Source organism: Emys orbicularis, chromosome 3 (assembly GCF_028017835.1).
Source record: "Emys orbicularis isolate rEmyOrb1 chromosome 3, rEmyOrb1.hap1, whole genome shotgun sequence".
Lineage (NCBI taxonomy): Eukaryota > Metazoa > Chordata > Testudines > Emydidae > Emys > Emys orbicularis.
This window is the reverse complement of record NC_088685.1, coordinates 142,710,719-142,736,989: the sequence shown is the minus strand read 5'-3', so window position 1 is coordinate 142,736,989 and position 26,271 is coordinate 142,710,719. Positions and strand designations below refer to the sequence as shown.

Here is a 26,271-nt window from a genome sequence, read left to right as displayed (position 1 = left end):
TGCCTATAGTCATCCTCGGGGACCCAGCCTACCCACTAATGCCCTGGCTCATGAAGCCCTATACAGGCGCCCTGGACACTGAAAAAGAACTCTTCAACTACCAGCTGAGCAAGTGCAGAATGGTGGTGGAGTGTGCTTTTGGACGTCTCAAGGGGAGATGGAGAAGCTTACTGACTCGCTTTGATCTCAGCGAAACCAATATCCCCATTGTTATTGCAGCTTGCTGTGTGCTCCACAATCTCTGTGAGAGCAAGGGGGAGACCTTTATGGCGGGGTGGGAGGTTGAGGCAAATAGCCTGGCTGCTGATTACGCCCAGCCAGACAGCCGTGCGATTAGAAGAGCCCAGCGGGACGCGCTGTGCATCCGGGAGGCTTTGAAAGCTAGGTTCCTGAGTGAGCAGGGTAACCTGTGACTATTAAGTTTGTTTACAGAGAAGCTGAACCTGCCCCTGTTTCTTTACCCAGTAAATGTTCACTATCCTCTCCAGTTACATATCCCATTCACCCCGTCCCCCCCCTTCCAACACACGTTTAAAAATAAAATCACTTGAAATTTGTTAATGAACACCGTTTTCTTTATTACTGTTTTCGCAGGAAAGTGTTGAACCTGGGACGCAGACTGTGGTGGGGAGCGGGTGTAGTGTAGTGATGCAAAGGACGCTTCTAAACTCCAGGAATGACAGGCTCCGCAGTGCTGGACTGGTTGTTTCAACGGAGCCTGCCACCCCTCCTGTTCGGGAATCTGTGTGTGGGTGCTATGTGACTTTGTGGCAGGGGGAGGACGGTTACAGATCCCCTGCTGCGTGGCTCTGTGATCCAGGATAAGGACCGCTGCATAAGATCTCTAACCGCCCTCCCCCGCCACAAAGTCACATAGCCCCCCCCACACACACACACACATACACACAGAACATGAAAACCACCTCCCAGACTGACCAGGGCAGCTAGTGAATGCAATGTGTGTGTGCCCTGCTGCTGAACCTGCCCCCGCGTCTGTACCCTGGTAAAGGTGACTGTCTTGTCCAATTACCAACCCCCTTCCCCCCCCTTCAAACAGACTCTCCTCGAAAAGAACATGATGGAAACAGTAATTAACAGAAACGTATTTTTTATTAGCAACTACACATGCTACTGGGGGATGAAACTGGGACGGGGGCTTGGGTGAGGCGGGAAGGAAAGGACTTATCAAATTTTGGGGAATGAGAGCCTTCTGGTACTTGAGCAGTCTGCAGGGGTGGCGTGAGAGTTTTCACGGACTCTGCCGCCCCTCCTTCTTGGGACTTTGGGTGAGGGGGGTATGGGACTTTGTGGCGGGGGAGGGCGGTTAGAGATAGACTGCAGCGGGGCTCTGTCCTCCTGCCTCCGGTCCTGCAGAACATCCACAAGGCGCCGGAGCGTGTCCGTTTGCTCCCTCATTAGTCCAAGCAGCGTTTGAGTCGCCTGCTGGTCTTCCTGCCTCCACCTCTCCTCCCGTTCCATGTGTGATCGGTGCATATGGGACAAGTTCTCCCTCCACTGGGTCTGCTGGGCTGCCTGGGCTCGGGAGCAGCCCATAAGTTCCGAGAACATGTCCTCCCGTGTCCTCTTCTTCCTACGCCTAATCTGTGCTAGCCTCTGGGACTGTGATGCCAGGGTATTTCAGGAGACAGTCGCAGCTGTGGGATGGGAAAAAGGGAGTGAATTCCTCAGAAAGATACATTTTTGGTTGCACAAAGAACATAGTCTTTCTCTGTGAACAAGACCATGCACAGCACCTATCACATGCGCACTCAGGACAAGGTCGAATTTTCAGCCTTCGCATTCAGTGCCTGGGGTCTTGCAGTGCAGATCAGACAAGCGGGACAGGACAGCGGAATCTGGGTAACAGGCTGACATGGTAAGCCGTAGACTTGTGGCTACTTAAAACTTTAATAATAGCACTGGCCTCCTTTCACGTTCAAAGCAATGCCAGTCCCTGCTGCCAGCAATCCGGCAAGCATGAACTCTGCCCCTGTCCCACCCCCTCGCGGCTGTCCCAGGGAAAGATCCCTGTATGCTGCTCCTCTCCTGCCTCCACCGCGTGGCTGTAAACCACCGGTTACAGTTCTGTAAAGGAACAGGGAAGCAGTCCCAATACTAACATTCCCCTACCTAATTCAAAGCAGGTCACCATGAGCGACATCACTCTGATGAGGATTTCAGAGACGGAGAAAGAACGGATGCTTCGGGAAAGCCTGCAAAGACCAGGGCCGTATGCCGCCATGCTCTGCAAGGCTATGATCCCCGAGTACTTGCTTGTCTCCTGGCGCGGAAACGTTTCCTACCACGGAGGACCCAATAAGGCCGCTCTCCCCAGGAACCTGATGCAAAGGCTTTCCAACTACCTCCAGGAGAGCTTTGTGGAGATGTCCCAGGAGGATTTCTGCTCTATCCCCGGACATATAGACCGGATTTTACTGTAGCTGCACTGGCAGGGACTAAACAGTAGAGCGCCTAGGGCAAACCAATCAAGCTAAACCGGACATTGTTAGATTTTTTTTCAGTAGTTGCACTGCCAAGGACTGAAACGTTAAGCGCCTAGGGCAAAGTAATCATGAAAAAGCCATTGTTAATATTGTTAATATTCCTGTTCTGCTAAAAATAAATGTTTACATGTTTAAAACACTTAGTGACTGATCCTTCCCCTGATTCTGGCTCCGGGTTAACGCCTGGGGACGGTTGGTAGGGGATCTCTGTGAGGGTGATGAAGAGATCCTGGCTGTCGGGGAAATCAGCGTTGTAAGCGCTGTCGACTGCCTCGTCCTCCTCATCTCCTTCCTCATCTTCCCCGTCCGCTAACATCTCCGAGGAACCGGCCGTCGACAATATCCCATCCTCAGAGTCCACGGTCAGTGGTGGGGTAGTGGTGGCGGCCGCACCTAGGATGGAATGCAGTGCCTTGTATAAACGGCATGTCTGGGGCTGGGATCCGGAGCGTCCATTTGCCTCTTTGGTCTTCTGGTAGCCTTGTCTCAGCTCCTTGATTTTCACGCGGCACTGCATTGCATCCCGGCTGTCTCCTCTCTCTGCCATGGCTTTAGAGATCTTCTCGTAGATCTTTGCATTCCGTCTTTTCGATCGCAGCTCGGAAAGCACGGACTCATCGCCCCACACAGCGATGAGATCCAAGACTTCCCGATCAGTCCATGCTGGGGCCCTCTTTCTATTCTGAGATTGCGTGGCCATCTCTGCTGGAGAGCTCTGCTCGTTGCCAGTGCTGCTGAGCTCGCCACGATGTCCAAACAGGAAATGAGATTCAAACTGCCCAGACAGGAAAAGGAATTCAAATTTTCCCGGGGCTTTTCCTGTGTGGCTTGTCAGAGCATCCGAGCTCGGACTGCTGTCCAGAGCGTCAACAGAGCGGTGCACTGTGGGATAGCTCCCGGAGCTATTACCGTCGATTTCCATCCACACCTAGCCTAATTCGACATGGCCATGTCGAATTTAGCGCTACTCCCCTCGTTGGGGAGGAGTACAGAAGTCGAATTTAAGAGACCTCTATGTCGAACTAAATAGCTTCGTGGTGTGGACGGGTGCAGTTAATTCGATGTAACGGTGCTAAATTCGACATAAACTCCTAGTGTAGACCAGGCCTAAGATTAAAGATTAGTCTTTGCAGAACTAGACAAGTAGTGCCACAGCAGTGCAGTACTTCTGACTCCATGCCATTTCATGTCCAGTCCTCATTTAATTTTTTCACAAAAGAGTCAGTTAACATTCTTAAAATAACTCCAAAACTGAACATCTCTATGGATTGGATAAACAAGGCTACCAGGAAAAAAATATTTGAGGGAACAGCATATTGTAGTAATGAACAGTTCCAGTACATACTACTAATAAGATTAAAATGGTAATAAGCTTTACAAGGTTAGTCTGATTATACCACCCTGATTTGCTGGCTCTAGTATTTCACTTTCTTCTTGAAATACTTTGTTAGGCATGTAATAGCTCTACACAATTGTTTAATTCACCAATAGGATCATGCATCATTAACCAGTAATGTTAATTATGTAATGCTGCAACCTCTTATGCAAAATTAGATTGGTACTGGAAGTTTTATTACATTTTGAAGTATAACAATATGTGTTTTCTCCTTTTTATTTTGTAGACGTTTGTGAATGATGTGAGGATTCCTGAACAGACATACATTACTCTGAAGCTTGAAGATAAATTGAGATTTGGCTATGATATCCTTGCTATAAAAATGTACAGCTATTTGCAATGCATTTTTCTTGTGAAAGTATATTAGCTCTTCTTAGTTTAAGTGATCATAAAGTGATCTCATTTACATGCTTTTCATATTTCTTTAGTATTTATTAGAAGTAAATCTGCAGCATATATTCCTTTGCCCATTAAGAAAATATGAATTGGCGAGAACCAATTTTAGAAGTAGTTTTAGAAGTATTATGCCCAGTGGCAAATCAAGAATGGACTAAGGCATGTTCTCTGAAAAACAAGGGCTAAAGTAAGAACTTTAGACAGCTAAACTGTTGCTGAATGTTACAAGTTCCCGCTAGTATCAGATATTAGCTGTGCTGCTGAAAGTACCATGCCCATCTTAATAATACTCCGTGCATTTCAGTGAAATGTTAGTGAACAGCAACAGTAACATAGAGAAGGTGAAGAATCAGTAGCGAACAGCTGTATGTGCACATTGAGGAAGACAATGCTGGTTACTTAGTGAATGCTGATAAATACCTTGTAACTGGCACAATATTTCATATAAATGCTTTAAACTCTAATTCAAAGAGAAATATGGAATTAATTTGTGCTGGTTGTTACGGTCAATGTCTCTGGTGAGGTTTTCATAAAGGAACTAGGAAGAACATAATCAGCCCAACTCCAGAGAGAAAATCAACTTCTCCTACACTGAGTGGAACAAAATTTCCTGTCTCTATGTATGTTGCCCATCAAGAGGGAAATGAACAACAAGACTTACATATGGTAAAAGTGAGATTAAGCAATGTGAAATGTACACCCAGAAATATCCTCATTTTAAGTCAGTTTGGTGGGCTGGTGGTTTTCCAGTTTGTATAATGAAATCGCAATAACCGCCTTTGGCATCTCCATGTGTCAGAACCTAGTATGGGAGGTGGTAAATAATCACATTGCCCAGCTTTGCAAGAATCTGTTACATGCCTTCTCAGCTTTTCCAATGCTCCCTAGAACCATACAAAAGGATAGGAAGAATAGAGCAGTCATGTTACCCTTTGTCTTTCTAGCTAAAGAGGTTTGCTTAACCTAACAACGGACCTTCCAGTGTCTCTATCTCATAGAGAAGGTTTGCTACTGGAAAAACCATTCCTTCGTCCAGGACCAGACAGCTTCAAAATGGACACTTCAATGAAATGATTATCATCACTCTCATGGACCTGAAACAGAAGTTAACACAGAAAACTTCTTCTCTTGGCTGGTGCAAACTCAGTGTTAAAGAACTGAAACATAGCCTTGAGTTCCTCCAGGAGGGCCTTAATGTGGATGTATGAATGTCCCAGCAAAAGGGTGAAATCTCTGTAATGTATAGAGGTATAGTATAATGATATAAGTGTAATGTTAATAGCCTGTTCAAGAAAAGGAAGTTTTGTGTAAATTCCAACATTAAATGCTTCCTTAGGGCAACAACCCATATTCCAGCCTCAAAAAGTCAGCACCCGACCTTGGAATCTCTCATTCAGCTCCTTACTGCACTATCCAGATTGAACTCCTTCAGGAGCTATCATTTCACTTCCTATCTATTAAAGTAGACCTCTGGATAGCTGCTGTCTCCAATCAGATGAGTTTTGAAATCCGAATGTTTCTCCAGTGAAACCCTGTATTGTATTTTTAATTCAGACAGGTAGTCTTCACAATTCATTCATTCCCAAAGTAAATTCAAGAAATGTTCCTCCTTCTGTTAAGCATCAAAATCCAGTAGTTAGGAGCACTGACAATCTGAGTACTCATGTTACCTGTATTGAGATCTGCTGGGCAGCTTCATGGCCATCCGTAAATTCAGCATATTGGTCATTCAGACTTTAGTCAATTTCATTTTTGGAAAAAGTCTTCTTCACACCGTAGTGGTCAGATGAAGGAGGGTAAATAAATACCTCATTTTAGATGTCCATGTTTAAAGGATGAATTTGCGTCCTACCCTGGAGGTACAATCCTGTGAAAATCCGGTTGTAATGGATCTGTGGACTTGAGCATGATGAAGAATACAAAAACTTATGTGTGCCTATCAGAAATGTCCTTTTTTTGAGTAATAAGTTCCACAGATCAGGCCTGTACTGCAAACAAATAGATAATCCAGAATAGGGATGGAAATTTACATCCAAAGATTTTGGGTTTGTTTCATTAGGGGACATTGCCCATGCTCTGCAGTAGTATAAATTGTGCTTTTTCTTCTAAGTATAGTTAACACAATCTGTAATTTAAGAAAGTACAATTGATTTATCCTGCCTGTGGAAGATGTCATAACTGGAGCTAACTTCAGGGGGCTAGGACGTTACCTTGCAGACAAAGACTGACTCTTGTTTTAGCCCCACACTCCAAGTAGACTATGGTACCCTGTGGACCTCACTACTTGGGGAAAAAAGAGAACTTTCAATTAAGCACAGATAAATTTTCCAATTCTAGACACCGCGCTAAATGTTAGTACACCTCTACCCCGATATAACGCTGTCCTTGGGAGCCAAAAAATCTTACCATGTTATAGGTGAAACCGCGTTATATCGAACTTGCTTTGATCTGCCGGAGCATGCACCCCCGCCACCCCGGAGCGCTGCTTTACCACGTTATATCCGAATTCGTGTTCTATCGGGTTGCGTTATATCGGGGTAGAGGTGTATATTAAATGGAAAAAAAGAATAAGATGGTGACATAACCGTTGGTCACATACACTGATACATAAGTATATCTCATGATCTCTCATGGTCAATCCTTGTCCTCCCAAACCTTTGTTTACTGTCATTCCTTGTTGTATGCCTAATTTGTAAACTCTTCACAGCAAGGACTAGTCACTTTTGTACTACTGTATTTACAAGGTACATACTGTAGCTATTGTACATATTGTACTATATTACAAGTAATGAATCACAATGTGTTTATTTTGACAAATGTACTTCATAATGTTAGTCATAAGTGTAATATTTTTTTTGAAAACAGTGATCTTAATAATATGAGGCTACATTATAGTATTTTCTAGACCTTTTAGCAGCTGGATGAGACTGTCAGGGGTTTTGAGAGAGCTTTTGTAAGTAAGCAAAGTAAGAATTGATGAAATTTCTAATATTGTTTGGTATTTTCATCCTATTAAGTTACATTTATTCCATTTTAAAGAAAAAAATCTCTGTTTTTTGCTGCGGCTTATCTTAAAGTAAGACTTTCTGTCGGTAGTGTAAATTTTTTTTGGAGCTGTGAAACTTTTCAGGTGTTTTCCTTATCATTTCATACATACTAATCTTTTTACTGTAGTCAGAGGCGAAATGAGGGTCCCTGAAGAAGCCCTTAAGGTAATAACGTGCAATCACTACTGTCACAGTTTAAGGATTAACTGCACCTTTGGCCTTCCCTCCCCCCATCTTTGCCTTCTCAAGGGCAACCACTTAAGGTTTCAGGTTTTTTAGTGGTCACCTTTCTCACGTGGAGACCTCCAGGCCAGGTTTTAGGCTTGCAATCCCTCTGCACCTCACTGTGAGTTCTCCAGCAGATCTGACTTGGGTCCAGCAGTGGTTCACTCTTTCTCCAGGTGCTAGACTACAACAGTGCAGACCAGTTATCAACCAGCATTCACAAAGCAAAGTACATTTACTCTTGAGTCATAAGCATCAAAGACAAAACATTAAAATTAAAGAGAAAACAAAACAAAACACCCACATCATCAAGCTGATCTACACGTATGCTAAAAGCTTACTAGAAGTCACTCCACCTCCAGCATTTGGCTCTGGTAGGTTTCAGTCTTTGAAATCCCTCCACTGGGTTTTCACTCCTGGTTTTACAATTTCACATCATGTTTCAGATCAAGAGTAAGAACACCCTGGGACAGTTTAGCTGTTTCTTTATAGAGTCTGGGCATTTGATCTCTGGTCGACTGTAACAGGTAACACTAGTCAATGCTCTTCTCCTCAGGGGGCAAAGCTTCAAAGGCTGAGTTTTTGCGTAACTGGCCCTGCGGATTTTGTATTAACCGCCCAGTCCCCCAGGAAACCAACTCGCCAAGCCAGGACACTGAAAAGGCATTGAACATCTATTATAGCAGAAGTCCATGCCTCTCTGGCACATTTTGAAGTCCTCATGCTTCCCAAATTTCACATCTGTCACACCTTTATTTATGTATTCTGCCCTTCTCTTTATATGTATAATTATAGTTTATGCAATTTATTTTAGTTGTGAGATCTTTATCTTTTTTTCTTAAATGTTGTTTAGCATGAAAAATTTACAAGTCAACTCCAGTTATCCCAAAAATCCTCAGAGGCAGAAGGATCAAAGCCAGTCAGCTCCACAGGTGCAGAGCCAAAGGTACCAGATGCCACAGGTGAAGTGCATCACAAAGCTACAGAAGCATTGAAGTCTGAAGAAAAATCTATGGGTGAGATCAATTTTTGTAGCAATACGATGTATAATTAGAGAAGGCAGATTTTTTCTTTCCTCAGATATTTCGGCAGATACTGTAGACACATTGCAGAAGAGATTTTTAAATATATATATATTTTTTAAAAGGTTTAATAATAACCCTCAGAATTTCTAGCTTTCTTTATCACAGCATCCAGACATGAATATAAAAACTTGCATACGTTTTTTGCTCTGAGTTTCCTGAATTTCCAGCTCTTCTCCTGCACACAGCCATCACACCCAGTGCAAACTTTTGTGAACCTTAGCCATGGTAGAGTGGCATTTCATTGAATTTATTCACTAATGAGACTTTTCAGTTAACCAGTAATATTTTTTAGTACGCTTCCGTTCTTGATAGTTCTACTTCGTTGTATTTTTCTGTAATATTTTTCTGTTTTAGTAGGTTATAGCATAATTTATTATTTTTTCTGGTTATATTAATATTATTTGTATTACTCTAGCGCAGGGGTCGGCAACGTTTGGCACGCGGCTCGCCAGGGTAAGCACCCTGGCGGGCCGGGCCAGTTTATTTACCTGCTGACGCGGCAGGTTCGGCCAATGGCGGCCCCCACTGGCCGCGGTTCGCCGTCCCGGGCCAATGGGGGCGGCGAGAAGCGGCGCAGGCGAGGGATGTGCTAGCCGCGGCTTCCCGTCGCCCCCATTGGCCCGGGACTGCGAACCGTGGCCAGTGGGGGGCCGCGATCGGCTGAACCTGCCGCATCAGCAGGTAAATAAACTGGCCCGGCCTGCCAAGGTGCTTACCCTGGCGAGCCGCGTGCCAAACGTTGCCGACCCCTGCTCTAGCGCTTAGGGACCCTGATAATGGACCAGGACACCATTGTGCTCGGCGCGATGCAAACACAGAAGAAAAGGACAGTCTTTGTCCCAGAGAACGTACACTCACCTGAGAGGTGTAGGATATATGGATTCAAATCTTCTCTCTGTCTGATTCAGAAGATGGATTTGAATCCACATCTCCTATCTCCCAGGTGAGCGTCTTAATCAACAGGCTATACAGTTGTTTGTTCTCTCTCTCTCTCTCTCTCTCTCCCGCCCCCCTCCCACCCATGAATATTTTTGCAAAGTTGGAACAGCTTCATTATAAGCAATTGAGAGCAGAATACCCTGTAGCCTACTGATTAGGGCACTCATCTGCTAAGGGAGAGTCTTGAGTTCAAATCCCTGCTCCTATGAATATTTAAGTATTTATACAAAATGGAACATATTCAACAGGAGAGATTGAGAGTATCCCACCCCCGAATAGCCTATAGTTTGGAGGTTAGGATGCTCACCTGGGAAGGGAACATCTTAATTCAGATACCTATTCTAGAGTGGGAATTCAAGCCTGGTTTTCCCACCTGCCAAGCAAGTGTCCGAACCATCGGGCTAAAGGGGCGCACACATTCTCTCATTCTTATCTGAAGCACCCTGAAAACATTTTCATTGAATAAACTATTTGAAAAAATTTTCCCAGCTCTACTCAGAAGTGTATTGAGGTCTTGATTTTCTCTTCAGCCACTTGTTACATACATAAGTGTTTGCTATTGTTCATGCAGTTAAATAACTAAATTTCACTCTATCGTTTGTTGCTGGGTTTTTTTAAACTACAGTATATTCTAAGGTAGAAGAACATTGTTTTGGAAGAAAAATAATTAGATATATGGATATTTTAAATTGTATTAAACATTTGAAGCGCCCATCCATTTATTTGTGGGTGAAATTTAACCCTTTGAACACTACTGAACAAACCATTATTTGCTAACAAGATAGAAGTTCTCAAATAGTCCTTATTTCCTAGCATGCAAATAGTGCATATTACTGTCAAAATATATAATACTTTCAGATACTCTATTTTGTGCGCCAAACAAAAATGTCTGATATAAAATGATAGAGATTTGGGAATTCAGAAAAGGAAACACAGCTGTTTTTACCATAGAGGGCACATATATACCCAGTCACTGAGGTATCTGGTGTTGAAACACAATATAAAAGAAGTTAAGATATATTCAGTTAGAACATCTGTATGATATTAAAATTGCCAAATCTTAATTGGGTGCAATATTGTCTTAAGAAATATGAACTGTTCTTAATATGGAGAGCAGGTCAGAGCTCAACTGACTGGTTAGTCATGGAGGTGGAATAACTAGTTCATATCTAATTTCTTACTTAACCCTTTCCTATTCAGATACTTGTACTATGTATATTATAAGTAAATAATGAGATTTAGTTCTTTTTTGATAGTTATATTTTCTTAGTTAAATATGGCTTTAAAAATAGCGTAGTCGAACTAACTAATATATAAGTGTGTACGTATTGGTGTTCTTTAGTAACTGCCAGCTATTTGAAACCTTGGCAGCATTACAAAATTTGATCAGTTTTCCATGTGATAGGTATTCCAGCGAAAGGTCAATGTGGGTAAAAGAATCATTTCACAGAAATGGTAGAAGATAGCTTTTGATAATGTGCTGATAGTGAGATGATCTGTCTTTAAATGAAAGCTGAAAATAATATTTAAAAATACTATGCGGTAGCAGTGAGATGTAAGTCACTTGTATTTGCATAAATTCCTAAGCAAGCAGTTTTGGTCAGATCATTAGTAAGCTTTTATATTTAGCATGCAGGTCATTTGTCCAGACATTAAATTGGTTTTGTATTTGAGGAAACAAGCAATCAAACTGTTTCAACTTTCAACATACAAGATCCATCAGAACTGCTCTTTCTCCTTGTCACTTGTATCTAAATATCTTACGTAAAGTAAAAAAGTAATTTCTTTGGCTTTGGAATATTTTTATAGATCTTTCTGCCATGCCTCGTGGTACACCTTTGTATGGACAGCCATCCTGGTGGGGTGAGGATGAGGCTGATGAAAAAAATGGTTGCAAACAGGATGTCAAACATGAAGAAAAAATACATGAAACAGGAGCTTCAGGTGAGACTGTTCAGAAAACATTTCAATTTGTAGTATCTTTTTTACTCTTTAGTAAGTAAGTAGCTCTTAAATGTGGGACCCCACGGAAGTATATAAGAAAGATAACTGTTTTTCAATAATTAATGACTTATTAATCAATTTTGTATGTTCTTTTATCATTGTTAAATACTGTTGCTTCACTAGTATCTGAACTTTATGCTGCAGAGTGGCCTTTCTCTGTTGACCTTCTGTTTTTTGTCACTGTTTTTGACAGCAAAGTACTTCAGATTTTCATCATATTGGAGTCTATGGCTGAAATCCTGGCCTTATTGAAGTCAGAGGCAAAAACGCACATTAATTTTAATGGAGCTAGGATTTTGCCCTTTGTGAATGCCTTCTTTAGTTCTCCTCAACTATTGTCATGATGCAGTGGACAGAGTTATTCTCCAAATATTTAATAAAGCTGTGCTTACATGAACAAAAAGGATATAAATACATGTTGGAGATTCTGACTGCTTGAGAAATTTCTCAACTTCACTGTTTAATACCAATTCACATAGGTGCTGGAACTAGGGGATGTGGGGGTGCTTCTGCACCCCCTGTTTTGAAGTGGTTTCCATCATATACAGGGTTTACAGTTTGGTTCAATGGCTCTCCGCACCCCCACTATACACTATACATATTGTTTCAGCACCCCTGCCAATTCAGCCCAGACATAGATTTAATTATTTGATTCCACATAATATCCACTACACATTTAATCCAAATTCTAGTAAATGAGATTTTGTTAACCAGCCAGGTTTCTGGATTGCTGACAGTTATTCACTGATAAAAGCTAGGATAAGTTTGGCTAGTAAAAAAAAATTGTTCATAAATAGCAGTTCAACAATAACAGAACTGTACTGTTCTGAGTACAGAGTTTGTTACCTAAATCACTTTGTACACAGTACAATAGCTTACTAGTGGATATAGTGAGTAAAGTCATTCTTCCGAACTAATATCGATCCGATAGTGATTAAATCCACATCTGTCATTTGGTATAAAAAAAAATTAAGCCATTGTAATGGACACTGTCACCAAATCAATATCTCTGCCTGTGAAAATAAATGGTTCTGTTTTGTTTTGCTGTGTGGATGCCAGCAGTACAAGATTCCTTCTGGCAACATTCTGTCCTACTGTCATTTCTTAGTGTTTCATCAGCATTAATGTTAGTCCATATTTAATGGGAAAAAAATATTTGCATGTTCTGATTTATATGTTAAATTTGCAAGAAAATTCACCTCCGTGATGTCTAATACTAGGACTTTCCATTTCTACTAGTTATGCTGTTAAAAGTTAGTGTGTGTAGAATATATGGCCAAAACTTACAAACGTGGGTACCTAAAGTTGGGTACCTAAAGTTAGGCTCCTAAATCCATCATGAGGGCATTTAAATAAAAGTGGACTCACTTTGGAAATTGTTGAACACTCACAAATCCTATTTAAATCAAGGCAAATCCAAGCCACTTTTATTTAGGTTCCTATACATGGATTTGGGAGCCTTATTTTAGGGGGGTGTGTGTTTGTGTTTCAAGGTGTTTGGTTTTTTTAAAAAATTGGAATGATTTTTGTTTCCTTCCTCCTGTTACATCATCTCTCCTACCAGAGAGGGGTTGGAGCAAGCCCTAGATGTCTCTTAAAATAACCCAAAATAATTTAAAAATGTAGTGAACTTAAGATCCAATATCTTAGGACCTTTGGGGACTATATGCGAGTTTGGCAGCCTTGAATTTCCACGTTCTAATGGAATAAAGTTTTCACCATTAGGGCTTTGCATTAGTGGGTAGAGACTGGGTGAAGACCTTCAAAGGTTTCTTTTAAAGTGATGACTTTTTTATTTGTAAAAAAAAGTTTTTTGTCACATTCTAAGGTTTTTATGGCTCTTCTTGAGTCTTCTACAGTTTGACTAAGACACCTAGTTTTACAGGCATAGGTATACAGAAATAGTCACAATAATTTGCATGAAACTCTTTAAACTTCACTACAAAAAATCTGTACTTTATGTGGGATAAATAAAATGCATGATGGTATGATATAAAGGGTTTGTGAATACTTGTCTGAGATAACATAACTCATTTGTAGGTTCACCATCCTGCACTTCATGTTAATTAAAAAAAATATTTCTCTGAAGATACCATTTGTGCAGCATTCTCACTCCCGGGTCCCAGTTCCCTAGCAAGGGACAGGTAGAATTCCCCTTACTCTGTGGGGTTTTGGTCTGTAACAATGGTGGTAGAGTTTTATTCAGGTTCTCTGTTCTCATAACAGTCATCAGTGACTGCCTTCTGAAGAGAAACAAGTGACTAACCTGTCATATGTGTTTCTGTCTCCATTCCTCTCTCCATAGGGAAAATTGCATGTGTTGTGGGGTTGGGTAAGGAAAAATGTCTGTTGCTGTCTGTGAAGGCAAGTGGAAAGCAGTGAGGTTTAGCATCATAGCACTTTTCTCCCTCAAGCTCTTACCTTCTCCATCTCTATTGGGCCCTCCCTTTAAAATATGAAGTATACTGTCTTAGTGGTAGGGCCGTCCACCTTCTTGCTTTTTAAAATTGGGGGATTGTAAAACACTGGTCATGAAATCTTCCACTCTTCCGTCTTTCTGTCTCTTCCATGGTGTTACCTCTGCCACCTCCTTTTTTGTCATCTGGTCAGATGCCAACATTTATGGCATTGTTCACTCCATAGGTCACTAGTCCTGACTGGTCTTCTGATTCAGAGGAGTAATATTGTATGTGAACATGGGGGAGGATAGTTTTCTTAAAAGAAAACTAAGGAAACAAAAGTCAAATGAAGGGTAATTTTAAGAGGGACTTAAAAAAAATTCTTGTATCCATTTTTGTTAGTTTAATGCCACATTTTGAAAAGTGAAATTGTGTAATTCTGTGGTTTTGTTGTAATTTTTATATAGGACTGTGTTGTTGTTTTTTTAAATAAAACTAAAAAAATCTCTGCAGGATATATATTGTGCTGAAATAACACCACTCTTTGGGTGTCTTCTGAAGATCGCACCCAAGGTAGGAAAGTACTCCAGAATGATGTGCAATTTGTTGTCTTATTTTATTCATACATTAAAACTGCTTTCTTCATAATAGCATAAGTACTTTGTGAAAGAGAGGAGTAGCTTCTACAGTGCTCTCTGAATTCAAAGAAACGCAGATAAGAGAAGCCAACATCTGATTAAACCAACTGGTCAATGAAATCAAAACCTGCCTTCGCAGTAGAATGGAAGGAAAAAGAAAGTTTGTCTGTGCTAGAGAAAAACTCAGTAATGAATGGAAGTCTAAAGGATTTGTTTAATGTGCTCAGTTGTGGTAATTTACAAACAAAGTGAAGAATGGCAAGGTTAGACAAAATTTTGATATAAGGTTATAAAAAATATTTGGGCATGTAGCCTCACAGGAGAATACATAATGTGCATCATCTCACTGTGTGAAACAGTTCCATGTTATCTTTGAAATACCTTTTCAAGGTACCTTCTACAAACAGAATCACTGTAAGAGAGATTAAATAAAAATATTTGTGCAAATAGCTTCTTTGTTAAAATTGAAGGGTTATTACTTCTAACAAAAATGGAATTCAGCTTGTGACAGAAGAATATAGTCAACAGACTTAAGTGAATAAAGTTGTACAAGAGCATTAAAGCCACAAAACAAAACAAAACCCCACAAAACAAAAAAACCACAAACCCTATATTGGTGAATATTTGGTTCCTTTCTCTAAAAGGATTCAAATTGCATGGATATAGAACTTTAAGATCCCACACTAAGAAAATAAAATCACTATTTTCAATCACTTTAGGTTATCAGTAGACTTTCAAACTCGGTCTCCATGTGTTTCAACTTCTCTGTATCTGATGTAGAATGTTTATTAGTGTTGGCAGAATGCCTGAGTAGACATGTCAGGTGGAAGGCCATCTTGAGGGGACAGAGGGCTTTGTCTGGACTGGCAGGAAGAAATGAGCTGTGGCTCCTTTACGTGTCCTCTCTCCCTTTGAGGTTGGGAGGGAGTTGGCTGGCAGGTGAGGAGGATGGCATCACCTGAGCTGGTGGGTGGGCTGGTAGGGCTCAGGTGATGCCCATTGGCCCCTGCACACATGGGGGAGTGTAGCCCTGGTCTTCCAGCCTGAATCCCATCTCATTTCTGTATTAACTGCTCCCTCTCTCCCATACCTGGAATTAGGGTAGGATTGGTTTTTTTTGGTCTACTGTGGGCATTATGATAGTTGCTTTTTGAGACTGGGAACGAATTTTACCATCACTGTCAGATTGGCTAGCATGGGGAGGTGGGCTTTTTGGCATCCCCACAACAGCTCAGAGACCCGGTCAGGAGGTAAGCTTCAAGCCGTCGTAATGTAGCAGGTGGCAGGGTTCAGTGCAGGTATTTGCTCCTTAGAGGTCCAGTTCTCTGATAAACTGGCATTTGAAGTAGCCTTCAAGACCTTTCTAAAGAAGCTGAGGAACAGAATAGGGGCTCCTAAAGTTTGGTTCTGCGAGGAGCCCAACCCTCTTTCCCCAGACACTTAACCCTCATGTGAGGGGAGAGTGGTGGGTTCCCAGCAACGGGCTGGGAACCCACTGTGGAGGGCTGGGGAGCTAGTGGCAGCCCTCTACCAGGTGGAAACAATTAAAGAAAGAACCATGATCTGCACTGTACAATTTATTGCTGAATAGGTTGAGTTAATGAGTTAAGTTTAGTAAAGGTATTACCTAATTAAATCACATTCCTTGGATCCTGTCTGTCTTCTGACATGTGCAGGACAAACAATTTTGTTCTATGTGGTATACCTTAGTGGGCTTCCCTCCCCAAGAAAACCTGCTTTCCTGTCATACTAGTATTTGCTGTGGAACTGTTCCAAAGTTACTAAATATTTTCACACACTTTAATACCAAATAAATTATTACATAGCCTTTTTTGGACCACTTCACTGGCGCATAATTTCCTAGGCTTGCTCCCCCTAAAGTTTTCATCCTTCCATTAAAACGTTTTTTTTGTTGCTTTTCAACAGACTTGCATATAATTTCTTTGTGTGTCTTGACATTTCAGCATAAGTACATTCAGGCAGAAATTGGAAAAACAATCCATGTGTGATGGAAACATTCTGTATTTATTATAACTGGAACTTCTGTGAAATTTCATATCTCCTTGAATGTTGTTTCAACTTTTTAGACCTAACCTGTAGTCCAGCACTGACCAGCTGAGATAGTAGATGTAACATATCATTTGCTTTTTTATATGGTAAATCATTGTTATCTCAGATATTTAACACAAACAAATAAAAGATCTTTGAAACAGCCTTCTTAATGCAAGACTGTCTAGAACAGTGGCCCCCAAACTTTTTTGATCAGGCACCCCCCCTTACCAGGTCCGCCCCTCCTCCCCGGGAGCCACGGTAGGGAGCCGAGGTTGGGTGCTGGGAGCAGGGGCACGGCCAGGAGCAAAGCAATGGGCGGAGCGGGGCTGGATTGCGCTTCCTCCCTGCCCCTCATGGGGGCTGGCCCAGGCCCTGTCATGCCCCCCACCCCCCACACATTACTCCACACACCTCTATGGGGGTGTGCCCACAGTTTGGGGACCACTGGTCTAGAACAAGTAAATGATAGATTCTCATATTTATAATTCTTCAGACTTCTGTTTCAATAACACACATCCAAACATTTTAATAAATTAATCTAAATAAGAGTCTGCATCAGACTTTAACTATTTGAAAAAAAAATGTTCTCTGTTGACTAGAAGGTAAAGTATACATTACAATAGATGGTGCATGGTTTAATGAGGAGATTGATATGGGAGATTTGTCGCTGCTAAACCAGCTCTGTAAAATTAGCCTTTAAAGTCTCAAGTTAATGAGATTATTTTGGTATTACTGTCTTTCAACCTTAATGGAAACTCTAATGAAAAATCTTTGTAGTAAACAGAGCACAGTGGACTCAATTCCAAAAAGGCACATCCTTGTGCTTTTGTTAGAGAAATATAGTGATGTAATTTTATGCTCTATGGATCCATGAAATGGTGTATGCAGTATGACTTCATATACGACCCAATACTGCTACTTTTGAGCTGAGTTCAAAGTACACTCATTTTCTCTAGCTTTCTCTGATAGTGGTAAGTATACTGGGATCTAACTCTTCTCATCACACCTCCTCCGCTCACCCCTTCTCCCCCCCCCAAAAAAAATATTTGTGGTTTAATTAATTGCTGTAGAATTTGGCATCACTAATTCTCCTAATCTGAATTTCTAAATGTGTAGGAATAGCGGACCAAAAACTTAAATTTTTAAATTCAGTTTAAGGCTTTGAAAAGAACATTATTTAAGTTATTCATACAATTCTTTTTATGATAGGGAACTAAATATTTCTGAATTCCAACAGTGGGTAACTTTAAAGTTTCTTTGCAGGTAACAAAAAACTGCCATTCTAAGGCAACAGTAGAATATTAAATCCCTGAAAGATAAATTAAGAAGAGATCCGAGAATCCTTAAAATTAAACAGTAAGGCCTCAATTCAGCAAAACACTTAAGTGCCTGTTTAAATACTTTGAGGTATAGGGACCTAGAATAAGTGTGAGTAATGCTTATGTAAGCCTATGCAAGGCTATGGAAGTGAACATGCACAGCATGTCACAGGAGGCATTCAGAACTTTGTAGAACAGGGACCTTTTAAAATATTTAGACAATGAAAGATAGCTTCTAATTTTCTTTTTGTAATTTTTAGTTAACTTACTACTTGTGAAAAATGACATACAAAAGATTTAAAAAAATGTTTAGAGAGCAACTTCACACATTTGCTAAAAGACAAGTTGCTAGAACATTAAAATGTAGGGAAATATTTGTATTTAATAGCGATAAATTATTATATAGATTTTTCTGGACCTCATGGGAAATATAGGACATAAAGTAAAGTCACTAGAAAATTGTGATGTATGAAAAGCAAAAGGGCCAATAAAGGAAAAGAGAGAGGAAATATGAAAGAAAAAGCAATAGGCTGGAAAAAAATCAGGAGAAAAACAGGATAAGAGATCAGAAGAATGGGATTCCATTAGGTACTAATATTGGCACAGCTTAGCTTCTGTCTCTGAAAAATTGTTACATTTGTTTTCAAATAGTGGCTAACAAGACTTTTCAAGAATTTTGGATTATTTTACTGGCATGTAAATCTGCTGTTCTGATCTCCAATTCATGCTTTTAGGTTTATCTGTCTCTAACATTAGCATCTGAATTGATGGAGTGACTTTGTCATTTAAAAGAGAACATGGAAAAGCTATCAGTTTATATATAGTCTTGTGACTATTTTGTCCAGTAGCAAACTAGTCTGCTAAAATAGAAGAAAGGACAGTAACTGCAGATCTTTCTTTGTTCCACTTTTGCTGAAATACTCTTTTGAAAAATCTATGCAATGTCAGGTCATTTTTTGTGTTGTTAAGGTGGAAAATATATAAAATCACACTATGCAAAGTACAGAAGAGAATTTTTGAATAATAAATAACCTGAATATTGTGGAAATAGTTTCCTAAAACTGTTACGTGTTTTTCAGAAGTGCAGTTCAAGTGCCTTAACAAAATCTCCAGTCTTGCAGGCCAACAAATGAATTCCATTTAATAACCATGAGTACATATACATACATTCTTGTCCTGCAGGACAAATGGAATTTTAGGGCCCCATGATTATTTGTGTATGTTCAAAAAAACAAAACAATAAAAAACCAACACAGCTGTAAAACTTGGTGCCAGTGAGGGCACAAAGTGAGTTTTGCTGCTTTTTTTTACCCAAATTGTGAGTTCATTCCAGTAAAATAATTTTCTGAATCCATTTGTTTTCAAATGAGATAATGTATTAGGCCAGGTATTCTCCAAACGCTTTTATAGTGTGCACCACCGCTTAGTGAAGCAAGTGTCTAGTGGACAGCCTTCCTGCCCAATCATGATCACTCACACTACCTCTGCTCCCAACTCTCACTATTCCATTTGCAATTACACAATATCCCTGTGGCAATTGCAATGCTATTTGCTTCCCTGTTTGCCTCCCAGAAGCTGCTGCCTGGTTCTGTTTCCTAGCTGAGGAACTGTGCAGGGTGGAAGCTCTTCATCTCCATATACACCCCTTTATCCTCTGCCCCTTGTTACCAAGAAACTTGCTCTCAACTCCTGCTTCCCCCTCCCCCCTCTCCCCGCGCTCACAACCTTTCTTGCCCTCTCACACATCTTCAGACTCTACTTCCCAAGATAGGCTTTTTCCCCATCCGGGCTCCCTGTACATGCAGTTCATGTGACATCAGCCTTGACTTCTCCCACTATCCAGCCTCATTCGCCTTGCTCTCCAGCGCTAAGCACCAACTGCTTTTTTCCTTGTGCTCCTCTGATGCAAGACCAGGACATTGCTTCCTTCCTCTGCCTTTTCCTGCACTCCCCACACCAGCCTGGTGCTGTCCTCTTCCCAACCACTCCACCACAATGGTAATTTATAATCCATTCACATGCGTTTTTGTAGTTCCTATTTAGCTCAGAAATTGTTGTGATGAAGCACTTCAGTGTTAAGTGTTTATGTAGTTACGTTTCAGTACTGTACATTTTCCTGATGCACAGCTTGCTTGGGCAGTGTGGATTACTTTATGGTATTTTGAAGGCAAAGGTGAGGCTATTTTACAGACTCTTACTCATTTTACTCTCTACAAATCTAATATAATACCAGTAATTTAATTTAAAAAGATAACATAGTTGGAGCATTCCCCGAAAGGAGATCACCATCAACATGAAACTTGGGTCTTTTTTGTTTTTTGCTTATACTACAGTGGAACATAGAAGATTAAAACTATATTACATTTTGTTCCTTGTGCTTCTTTATCATTGAAAATCTCACCTTCTTACACAATATTGCAAATGTTGTAGTTTGAAAAAAGTTCTTATTTTTTAGCTAATATATTTAGTTAAATTGTTTTTGTGCTTACTTTAAAAATATTCGCATCTGTTTTATGAGAAATCACTCCTTGGCTTGTATGGGGAAATTTTGAATTTTTTAAAAAATTACTCATCATACCTTTTTCTTTACCTAAATTATTTGAGATAAATTCATTCTTTGTCATAATTTAGGTTTGAACTCGATTGACTCCCAGTCTTAAAGTATTCAGATCACATTTTATGTATTCCAATATGTTTTTTTCAGGCTATTTAAAGACCTCACTTTATACAAGAAATGGTGTCTTGATATGAAAGTCAGGAGAAGAATTTTACTTTTGATCTGATCTAGTTTGTACTTTTAAATAGGTAAAAAAAATTTACTGCAAAAAGCTACTTACTAAAGAAAGTAACTTAGTACAAGGCATACAAATTGTTTTAAGAGATCTTATTCTGTAAGATTCCAAGCATGAGAATAAGGGGAGGATGTACATTAATCCTCTCATCCCTCCTTAGTATTGTTCATTCTTGAACTTTTCCAACCACTATGTTACTCTCAAAGTAGTCCATATTTCCAGGATCAAAGCACCCATCCTATTTTCTGTGGTTGCATCTTTTTTTTTATCTTTCTCTAAAGACACATGATGCTGAAAATAAATCAAGCCTTCTCAAAAAAGCAAATCTTTCCTGAAGAATAACAGGAAATATTTATAATTCATTTGTACATTCCTTTATTTACATTGCTACATTACTGGCTAAATAACAGATGTCAGGTACAAATTTAACTATCTTAGGTGGATACAATTTGTCTATTTTCAGCCACATGATGAACATATTAATAGGATTTTTAGTACTTCACTCTGTGTCCTAAAATCCTTTTCCACAAATCTTAACATGAATCATGTAAAAAGTGTGAGAACCATTTGAATTATGCTGTTTGGAGTCTGGCTTGCTGCTATTAACTTTTAGATGAATATCTCTTGCTTATGGTGCATCTTTATATCAGATATTTTGGCTGGTATATTTCTTTTGCCAAATGCATGTAAAGGCTAGTTTCCTAAAAGGATACTGATCACTTTGCTAGCAGCCGCATGAAAACTTTAATTTAACATTCATTCAGGATGTGCAGTGGGACACTTATTTCCCATCCCACTCCCCCTGTTTTCTTTGCTCCATTCAAAAGCATGAAATTTATTGAATTCCTGAATTCTTTTGGCTACTGTAGTTTCTAGTCTGCTTTTCCTGTGCTTTATAAAGTGTGTTCAGTGAAATAGGGGCACGTATCATTAGGAATTTAGTTTATAATTCACGGCTTTATCTTTTGTAAAAATATAGAACATGTTTGTATTATAAAACAGTCTCAAATGCCTATTCTTGTTCTTTGTTTTAACTTTCACATGGGAGCTCATTTTTATCTTGCATTCATATTTGAATTATTTTTCCGAACAGTCTTGCTATGAAAAATTATACTGACTGTATAGCTTAGGAAATGAAGTCATATCAACCCCATCTAATTCAGGACACCTGTTCCATAAATCTAGTCAGTTGCTTTTTGATGATTTCCAGGTAGCTCTGAATAGCAATATTATTTTTCAAAATATTAGCTCTTATGATTTTTTGAACTATTTGCTATGTTGCTATTAATATGAATCTCCTTCCATCATCCACAAATCTGTTGGAGTGCAAATTTTCTTTGACAAATTCTAAGAGAACTTTCTGCCAGCTTGACATGCTTACAGTCATGGCTGTCCTCTCTTCAGTGACATTTTTCATGTAGCAAAAATAACTTACAGTTCCAGAAGTACCTTGTTCAGTCTTCTGCATGGGCTTGTGCTGTTTTCCAGGAATTACTCCAGTGGCCTTTATAGGAATTCTGAAATTCCTTGAAGACCCTGAAGTTCCCTAGTATTGTGAAATCAATTTTTTATTTTTCTTAATAGGATGCAGCACAGATGCCAAGCAAGTTGAGGAGAAATCTTCAGCTGCAAATGAAGAAGAACTATATCCTTTCTGTAGGGAGCCAAGTTACTTTGAAATTCCTACAAAAGAATTCCAGCAACCTTCACAAATAGCTGAGAGCACTATTCATGAAATCCCAACAAAAGACACCCAAACCTCACATGCAGCAGGTGCAGGGCATGCTTCATTTACCATTGAATTTGATGACACCACTCCAGGAAAAGTAACTATCAAAGATCATGTGACAAAATTCACTTCAGATCAGCGCCACAAGCCGAAGAAGTCTTCTCCTGGTGGACAGGACCTTCCTGGGCTTCAAACTGTGATGATGGCTGCTGAGAGCAAAGTAGCTGACTGGCTAGCACAGAACAATCCCCCTAGAATGATATGGGAAGCAACAGAGGAGGATTCCAAAAGTATTAAGAGTGATGTTCCAGTTTACTTGAAGAGGCTGAAAGGTAAAGTGAATAATTTCAGCTATATTTATTTCCTAAGGCTTCAATCTTTCACAGAGGTCATGGATGGACCCCTGCAGTCTTGTGGAGTCCAGTTGAAGTCATTGTTGCATCTGCACAGGAGAGTGTGGTAGCAAATTTCTTTGCAGGATGGAGTCTTAAAAAAGTAAAACAATTAACTTAAATGATCCTACAGTAAGTATGCTGACTGCAGTTGTGTTACGTTATTATACAGTTGAAGGCTTCATATGTTCCAAAAGCTTGCTCTTTGAAAGAAAAAACATCTTGGGTAATGTTACACAATTTATAAGATTGTACATGCATTTGTTTACAAAAGTTGAATCACTCTTGATAATCAAAATAGCAAATGTTCTGTTGGATACATAAAAAAAATCCTTTTGCTATAATCACATTCATGAGAGCTAAAGAAGATGCACATTAATGGCTAGATACGCAGCATACACAGATACTCTATTTAACATACTGATTTGGGACCCTGGATTCAACTTTAAGTCCATACTCTGATATAAACCAAAATGTTTTGTAATACATCAGTAAAATATTTACACAAATATTTTTGTCAACCAAAGTTCCAGTTGATTTCAGACGTTGATTTATTGCAGACTACAGATCCAATGACATTTCAAATAAAAATGAATTCAGCGGGGGTAATAGCTTTTCAAAGGAGTAAAATCTATGTGGTGATTTCATTAAGCAGAATTAATGAAAAATTCTGTTATGATTATTTGCTCATAAGTATTCCACTGACATTCAAACTTTTCAGAAAGAAATCTTGATGACAAATATTTAAAAGTCTACTAATTATTTACTTTTAAAAAATCCTGAAAACTTAACTGTGCAGTTCCTTATTTCTTAGCTTTGCAACCTAAATATACTTGTCTGCTCAGTCAGTTGGGATTGAGTAAATGTTCTTTGTCTTATTGATCAAAAATGTGCATTGAAAGCTTGAAAGTCTTAGAAACAGCAATATCACCGTGCTATTAGTGAAATAATAGCATAGTATTATTGCAGTGTTTTTAGTGAATAATATCACAGTTACTGCTTTGCTGTTCATGACATTGGATTGTACTGGACTCTTAAAATATTCTTTATACTATCAGACATGTTACTGTGAAAAATGGGAAGAACTATTGCCTGGGCAGGCATATGCATGCAAGAATTGCATCCCTTTTATGTAGCAGAAACTTGAAGATGTTTCTGTTACAAATGCACATTTACAGTTCTTTCAATTGAAAATGTATGTTGTACCACAGGAATTTGTTCTGGATAATGCACTGTGTGACCTACTGTATCACAGCTGGTCTCTTGCACTTCCCCCCTTCATGAGGGAATACCTACAACCACTCTGAAAGCTTGACTCTGAGCATTGTAGTGAAGCTTTTTAACATATTGGTATCTTCTCCCTGTCTGTCTCCTATTCCTAGCTAAACCTGCAGTGAAATCATGATGCAAAAAACTGTGACCTATAAGTTTCATGACAGTATTATTATTGCTATATTGTGGTAGCACCTAGGATCCCTAGTTTTAGACCAGGGCCGCCGGTGCTAGGCACTGTGCAAACACATAATAAAAAGATGGTTCCTGCTTCAGAGTGCTTACTATCTAAGTTAGTTGTCATAATAGGTTGTGATGTGAAGATTATAACCACTTCAACAATAAGAACAAGCCATGTAGAAGTACACTTTTATCCTAGTGTTAATATTAGAGGTAACAGCAACAGAAAAGCTAAAATATCAAATCTTTAAAGGTTTTTTGTCTCATTAAGTTCTAGTGCAAAAGCCCGTCTTTTAAACCTACTGTGTATAAATATGTGTATGATTATTATATTAGTATGAATCATGGAATATTACCACAGTTCCGAGCTTCTTCCACATCCCTACTTGGTAATCCCAATTTTTATTTTTTTTAGTAGATATATTGTCTTTTCATCCTCTAACAGATAAAGAGCAAAGACTCTAGATCGGGGTGGGCAAATTTTTTGGCCTGAGAGCCACGTCTGGGTGGGGAAATTGCATGCAGGGCCATGAATGTAGGACTGGGGCACAGGGTTGTGGTATGGGAGGGAGTGCAGGGTGTGGGAGGGGGTGTGGTGTGCAGGCTCAGGGCAAGGGGTTGGGGCACAGGAAGGGGTGCGGAGTGTGGCAGGGGGCTCAGGGCAGGGGGTTGGGGTGCAGGAGGGGTGCGGCAAGGGGTTCAGGGCAGGAGGTTGGGGTGCAGGGTTCAGGAGGAGTTCGGGGTGCGGGCTCCAGCACCGCTTACCTTGAGCGGCTCTGGGGTGGCAGCGGTGCACAGCAGGGCTAAGGCAGGCTCTCCGTTCCCAGCCAATGGTAACTGCGGGGGGTGGTGCCCTCAGGCGAGGGCAGCGCGCAGAGCCCTCTGCTCCCCTCCTCCCCCAGAGGTCGCAGGGACGTGGTGCTGGCCGCTTCCAGAAGCGGCGCGGGGCCAGGGCAGGCAGGGAGCCTGCCTTAGCCCCATGGTGCCAGAGGGGTGGCAATCCCGCGGGCCGGTTCCAAAGCCCTGATGGGCGACATCCGGCCCACGGGCCGTAGTTTGCCCACTCCTGCTCTAGATGATGTCTGATTGCTAGATAAGTGCTATAGTTGTTCTATTTTCTTTGTTACATTGCCTCTGCAATGCTCCATTTTGGTTAAACAGAGTACCAGAAATTCCAAATTAACTGTGGAAAATGAACTTCTATTTTCATGTAACATAACATTATCAACACAGCCAGCTGGATGACTGTTTCATATTATTATCTAGCTGATATTTCTGTGTCTGGTAAAGGAAACAAAAAATGAACACTTCATAATCTTTGTAGCATACAAAATAGCTGAATTTAAAATTTAAATTTTATAATTACTATATTAGTTGTTTTCCATTAATTGTTATGATTATTTTAATTGGTTTAGCACTAACAGTGGTGTTTGATGCTGTAAAGAGACATATCAAAACAGTTACTAACTAGCAGAGCTTCCAATCTAAATGACAATCTAAACACTCTAGGAGACCCAGAGGAAAAGTCAACATTTTAGTCACTAACAACATTTGCACAAAAATAAATTACTTAAAAAAACACCTTATGGCTAAAAGAAGAAAATCCAGATGATTTAAAGAGAGAGAATAGCAACTTATTCTACAGTGTTTGGATAGTTTCATTTCACAGAAGACTGCTTTGTAATAAGTTTGGCTTTTAAAATTTCAGTCGCTATGTAGTTCCTTCCATTTAAATTTCTTTTAAATAATAATAAGTTCTCATACAGTGATCTTTAGCCATAGATCTCAAAGTGTTTTAGCAGACTGGCAGGAGTGACTGGTTGGAATATTCATTGTACTTGTGTGAGAGTATGATAAAGGATTAGTGCTGATGCTAACTAGACACCCTTTTCTGGAAACGAC

The 26,271-nt window shown here is 40.1% G+C and overlaps 1 protein-coding gene across 1 annotated transcript in view; it reads left to right on the top strand.

The window, feature by feature from the left end:
- CEP170 (centrosomal protein 170) overlaps window positions 1-26,271 on the top strand; it is a 195,426-nt gene that overhangs the window by 81,387 nt on the left and 87,768 nt on the right. The window contains exons 4-8 of the mRNA XM_065401011.1: window positions 4,127-4,205; window positions 7,450-7,508; window positions 8,422-8,584; window positions 11,402-11,536; window positions 22,381-22,857. Of these exons, the coding sequence (XP_065257083.1) occupies window positions 4,127-4,205; window positions 7,450-7,508; window positions 8,422-8,584; window positions 11,402-11,536; window positions 22,381-22,857 (913 nt within the window). The remainder of the gene's footprint in view (window positions 1-4,126; window positions 4,206-7,449; window positions 7,509-8,421; window positions 8,585-11,401; window positions 11,537-22,380; window positions 22,858-26,271) is intronic.